At 47.4% G+C, this 6,098-nt stretch overlaps 1 protein-coding gene across 1 annotated transcript in view; it reads right to left on the bottom strand.

Annotated features, from left to right (window-relative positions):
- Positions 1–6,098, bottom strand: part of KMT5A (lysine (K)-specific methyltransferase 5A) — a 23,962-nt gene that overhangs the window by 2,726 nt on the left and 15,138 nt on the right. The window contains exons 6-7 of the mRNA XM_015419289.1: positions 4,611–4,670; positions 1,969–2,159 (exon numbers count right to left, since the gene is read on the bottom strand). Of these exons, the coding sequence (XP_015274775.1) occupies positions 1,969–2,159; positions 4,611–4,670 (251 nt within the window). The remainder of the gene's footprint in view (positions 1–1,968; positions 2,160–4,610; positions 4,671–6,098) is intronic.

Here is a 6,098-nt window from a genome sequence, read left to right as displayed (position 1 = left end):
GTGTCCGAGAAAAGGAGGAGGGGACAAAACAGCACAAGAGAGTTGATCTCTTTGCGGCGGAGGAGAGAGAGACGCGCAGACGCTGCAGCAGAATAAGGCTCGACAGCGTGGTTAAAAGAAACTGGAATCTGTGGAGCTGGAATTGTGCCTCTTTAAAACACAAACACGCGGTTGGAAGGACAACGTCTCTATTAAAGCGGGAGGATTTAGGGAGTTACAAGTGCCAACAGGAAATAGTCTTCAGTATCATGAAGTGCTTTAGAGGGTGTTTATGGCACGTCATATACAAAGCTCCCTCAAAGCTGTGGAGTCTTGTGAGCAAAAAAGGCTACTCTGTGAGCTGCTGCTGGCATTAAAGTTGTGAGCGAGCGATTTGGCTACTCCAAAAATCAGTTTGCTCTGGAGCCCTCCTTCCTGAGCAAAGACAAAAATGTGTGCGCTGGAGGCTAAAAAAACTGTGAGCTAGCTCACACTAACTCAGCTTAGAGGGAACACTGGTCATAGACATTATCTCAGTATGGTAAACACGTACTCGCCCATGGGGAATAAAAACCATCTTCAAGCGAGCAGTTACTGAAGTTGTGGTGAACCGAAGGTAATATTTGTTTACAATTACTTACACATAACAGCATGCATGGGTAGGTTAGTTAAACATTATTTCAGAGGTTAGCCGTGTTGGTGTGCAGTAGGACAATTAGATTTGAGTCCAGGAGCACCCCAGAGGTACACAAGAGTTCCCGGGTGTCAGCTTTCAAGAGTCAAAACACCCTTTGCCAGACACAGTAGAGTGAAATGCAGATCTGAGACCTTTTATCCTAGTCAGATGGTGGGTGGGTGTCATAAAGAACTCTTGTAAAGGATCTTGAATGCTTGTTCAGAACAATGGATGCCCCCAGGGCTGAACAGGGACAAAGGGTTCTTATCTCACTACAGATGCTGATTTTCTGTCCCCAAGCATGCCCCCCTGTTCTAATCAAGCTGAGTAAGATACACATGGGCTGTGATCACACACACTAAATAATCCACTTTCAATGCACTTTCAAACTGGATTTTGCCCGTTCGCACAGTAAAATCCCGTTTGAACGTGCACTGAAAACGGATTATTTAGTGTGTGTGATCACAGCCATGTAAAGAATGCTTGCAAAGAAGAAGAAGAGAAGAGATTGGATTTATACCCTGCCCTTCACCTGGAGTCTCAGAGCGGCTTACAAACTCCTTTCCCTTCCCCTCCCCACAACAGACACCCTGTGAGGTGGGTGGGGCTGAGAGAACTCTGACACAAACTGCTCTTTTTCAAGGACAGCTGTGCCAGAGCTTGTGACTGACCCAAGGTAAAGAATGCAAAGGTACAAAACCACTCCCACCCACTGAAGAAGTGAGCAGCAACGCATGAAAGCTCCTATCCTGCAGCAAAGGTTGTGAATGGTTGTGTGAGTGTATATGAGTATGGCTGTAGATCACTGAAATGATTGCACCTTTAATTTCGTTGTACTATGTACAATGACAATAAAGTATATTATTATTATTTTTATTATTGTTAGTCTTTAAAGTGCTACTGGACGAGATCCCGCTCTTTCTTACTCCCACCTTTTGACTAGGACATGAGGACTCAGGGCACTGCTTCTACTTCACCTGACAAAGGGAGATTTGACTTGAACGTTGACACCCTGAAATCCCCACTGTCCTAAAAAATCTTGAGGGCCAGAAGCGTTTCTGGATTCAGTTGAACTTCTTCTTAGGAGAATTCCAATCCAGAACAGCTATTATCTCTGCGGTAGAACCAATCGGTGGCTTCTATCGTTCTAAAAGTAAACTACCACAGGTTCCTCCATTCCATTCCCCAAAGACATTAATTCGGTGCCGCTGTTGTCAGACATCCGGGGGAAAGGGATCCTATTCCGTCCTTCACAAATTAACTTCGCAAGATAAGAGAAGAAAGGGGTGGGTGGGGCAAAAATACCCACTTACCAGTACGTTTTGCTTAGGTACTGAAAATAGTACATATAGCAGCCAGTGGATGGGTCTTGGGCGTACAACGCTTCTCGCTTCTTGGCGTCCGTGATCTCTATGAGATCCCCATGATACTCGACCACAAACTCTCCCCGGTTAAAATGTCTGGTGGCGATGACCCCTCGCCCTTTGCCGTCAATGAAGTCGATCTGCGGGGGCAGGGAGAAGAAGAAGAAAATAAAGAAGGAGGAAGAAGAGGAAGAAGAAGAGGAAGAGATTGGATTTATACCCCGCCCTTCACTACCCAAGGGAGTCTCAGAGCGGCTTACAAACTCCTTTCCCTTCCCCTCCCCACAACAGACACCCTGTGAGGTAGGCGGGGCTGAGAGAGCTCTTTCAAGAACTGCCCTTTCAAGGTCAGCTCTTGTCAGAACTATGGCTTGCCCAAGGCCATCCAGCAGCTGCAAGTGGAGCTTGCAGAAACTCAAGTTGTGCCCCAGCTCCTCCCCAAAGAACAACTTGTGACATGGCACTTCTTTATCTCTTTGAACAGCCAGTCTCCACTGACGGATTGCTTTCGGGAAGGCACTGCTTGTCTGATAACAAATCTCCCAGGCCTGCAGACTTCCCCGTTCCTTCCCTGTTCCCCTTGCAGCCGGTGACCTGACGGCTTCCACTGCAATCGGCTACGACATTTTAAACAAGAGTCTTAACGCACTGTGGTCTGTTTCTCCATTACAAACCAGGATTGTACCATAATTTAGAATCCTAGCGGGTGGGCAAAAAAACCTCCCAACGGTTGCAACTTAAGCAACTGATCTGAATGTCACAACAAATCCCAGGAAGTCTTTGATCTTAACAGGCCCTGCAGAGGAAGAAGGGTTCATTCTCATCCCACAGGAGTTACGTCTGTGGTGGCGGATGCTGCTGAAGCAACTTTTTAAAAATCTGCAGAGCCAGTAAGATCTCCAATATAATGTAGTGATGGCCACAGCTTTAAAAGGGATTAGATAGAGAGAAGAAGAAGAAGAGATTGGATTTATACCCCGCCCTTCACTCTCCGAAGGAGTCTCGGAGCGGTTTACATTATCCCTTCCCTTCCCCTCCCCACAACAGACACCCTGTGAGGTGGGTGGGGCTGAGAGAGCTCTTGACAGAACTGCCCTTGAGAGAACAGCTCTGAAAATACTTATGACTGACCCAAAGTCACACCAGCAGCTGCATGTGGAGGAGTGGGGAATCAAACCTGGTTCTCCCAGATTAGAACCTGCGCTCCTAACCACTACACCAAGTAATGGAGGATTATCAGCGGCTACTAGCTATGGTGACAGAGGGAAACCTCCACATTCAGAGGCACTAAGCCTCTTAATCTTAGCGCCAGGAGGCAACATCAGGGGAAGGCCTCGGCCTCTCTGCCCTGTTGTTGGCTGTCCAGAGGAACTGGTTGGCCACTGTGTGAAGACAGGATGCTGGACTAGATGAACTATTATTGGTCTGATCCAGCAGGGCTCTTCTTACATTCTTATGAGTTCACAAGAAGGCAGCCCAGAACTCCCAAAACAGCTTATGTGCAGCCTGCATGAGTGCTATTTGAGAAATAAGAGGCCAAAGCTGTGCGGAACGAGTTGTGGAGATCTTTGGATTATGGCTACAGTTTGTAGGAAATGTTGACACAGTACTTTAAAAAGTAGCAGCTTCTATCTCTGCTGGAGACCGGAAAATCCACAGCTCTGATCCTACAGATTGCTGCTATGCTCTTTAATATCCGCCTTGGTCCTTTAAATGACTGCACTCACACATACAGATTCATACATACAAGGGTCTAGTTCTCAGTGAGAACATCAGAGAAGCCAGTGTTGGATCAGGCCAATGGCATCCAGTCCAACACTCTGTGTCACACAATGGCCAAAAATACCAGGTGCCATCAGGAGGTCCAGCAGTGGGGCCAGGACACTGGAAGCCCTCCCACTGTCCCCCCCTCCCAAGCACCAAGAATACAGAGCTTCCCTTGCCCCAGCCTGAGAGTCCCTATCTATACCTTGTAGCTAATAGCCACCGATGGACCTCTGCTCTATATGCTTATCTAATTCCCTCTTGAAGCCGTCCATGCTTGCAGCCACCACCACCTCCTGTGGCAGTGAATTCCACGTGTTCATCACTCTTTGGGTGAAGAAGGACTTCCTTCTACCCGTTCTAACCCGACCGCTCAGCAATTTCATGGAGTGCCCACGGGTTCTTGTCTTGTGAGAAAGGGAGAAGAGGACTTCTTTCTCTACCTGCTCTAACCCATGCATAATCTTGTAAACCTCGATCATATCATGAGGAGGTAACTTGTCTTGGCTGTACCACTCGGGACTGCCGATGACAGCTCACGTGGTGGAATGCTCTAGCGTTTCAGAGGTTTTCCCGCATACGCGCCAAAATGAGCTGTCAGGGAGAAGGGTCCCAGCCCAGGCTAACTTTCTACAAGCAAGTTCTGTGTGCAAATGACTATTTTTTTCGGAGAGAAGGTTACCGCACCTCGGTGACAATCAACGATTGGTCTCTTGATAGGCGACATATATGCTTTCTGCACAAACAGATCTGTAGTTCCTCAGCACTGGAAGATGTATGGCACTTCAAAGCAAAGCCATCCCTATCACAGCCAGCGCGCTAATTACCTTCATGCCTTCCTCTTTCCCGCTTTCTATTAACTCATCCATTTGCTTCTTCTCCTCTATCTGAAAAAGGAACAAGGCAAAAAACAAAAATGGACTGGGAGGAGCACCAGAAGAAGGCTTTTCATTCTCTATCCCCGGGTTCAATGCAAAATTGCCTCCCCCAACAATTTATGTCTACGTGTAACAAATATATTAGAGAAGAAGAAGAGGAAATTGGATTTATACCCCGGCCCTTCACTCGGAGTCTTAGAGCGGCTTCCAAACTTCTTTCCCTTCCCCTCCCCACAACAGACTCCCTGTGAGGTAGGTGGGCCCAAGTGAGAGAAACTGCTCTTTTTCATGAACAGCTCTGCCAGAACGGCTTGCCCAAGGTCATCCAGCAGCTGCACGTGGAGGAGTAGGGAATCAAATCCAGTTCTCCCAGATTAGAGTCCACGCACTTAACCACGACACCAAACTGTCTGTTTATTTATTAAATTGGATCTGCTAGGCCACCCTTCCCTGCAAGCAGGGCTCGGGGCAGCTTGCAACAGAGCAAAATACAGTACATAATTTGATTTAAAACCAACGTTAAAAATTACCTAAAAGCATATCAATAAAGGGAAAAAAAGCCCAATATACATTCTAAGATGGCTTTAAAAAGAGTGCAGGTCTTTGCTATATGACTGAATCGCTTCTCATATTTTGTAATCCACCTCGGCCCTGACCTGGATTATCCCGGGCTAGCCTGATCTCACCAGATCTCGGCAGCTAAGCGGGGTCGGCCCAGGTCATTACCCCCCCCCCCAAGGAAGTCCAGGGCTGCCAGCAATGGCAAACCACCTCTGCTAGCCTCTGGCCCGGAAACTCTATGGTGGGGTCACAACTGAGGTTGCAGCCTCAGTTGTTTGCCACTTGGTTTCCCTGGATAGAAGGGGAAGGAGAAGGAGGAGGAGATTGGATTTCTACTCCACCCTTCGCTACCCGAAGGAGTCTCAGAGCGGCTTACCATCTCCTTTCCCTTCCCCTCCCCACAACAGACGCCCTGGGAGGTAGGTGGGGCTGAGAGAGCTCTCTCGAGAACTGCCCTTGAGAGAACAGCTCTGACAGAACTTGTGACTGACCCAAGGTCACACCAGCAGCTGCAAGTGGAGGAGTGGGGAATCAAACCCGGTCCTCTCAGATTAGAGTCCACGCTCCTAACCACTACACCAGACTGGCTCTCAAGATCTGCAGTAAATAGTTACAAGAATGGGCACAGTAATGAGACAAATGAAAAATGGAAAAGAACTGTGACAATTTAGCGCTTAATAATATATTCATAAATCATAATATACGATAACAGAAATGTAAATAGAAATAGTGAATGTAGTAGACGGTGGTCTCCGGAATGATGTGCCGTTTCGAAGATGATCTTCTTCTTCTTTTCCATTTGTCTCAAGATCTGCAACCCTGTCCTAACTCTTTGCAATGGAGTTCCCAATTCCTTGGTGGACTATTTACCCTGAA

The sequence above is a fragment of the Gekko japonicus genome, unplaced genomic scaffold (genome assembly GCF_001447785.1).
Source record: "Gekko japonicus isolate JY-2015 unplaced genomic scaffold, Gekko_japonicus_V1.1 scaffold181, whole genome shotgun sequence".
In the NCBI taxonomy this organism is placed as follows: domain Eukaryota; kingdom Metazoa; phylum Chordata; class Lepidosauria; order Squamata; family Gekkonidae; genus Gekko; species Gekko japonicus.
This window is presented reverse-complemented; position numbering and strand designations above follow the sequence as displayed.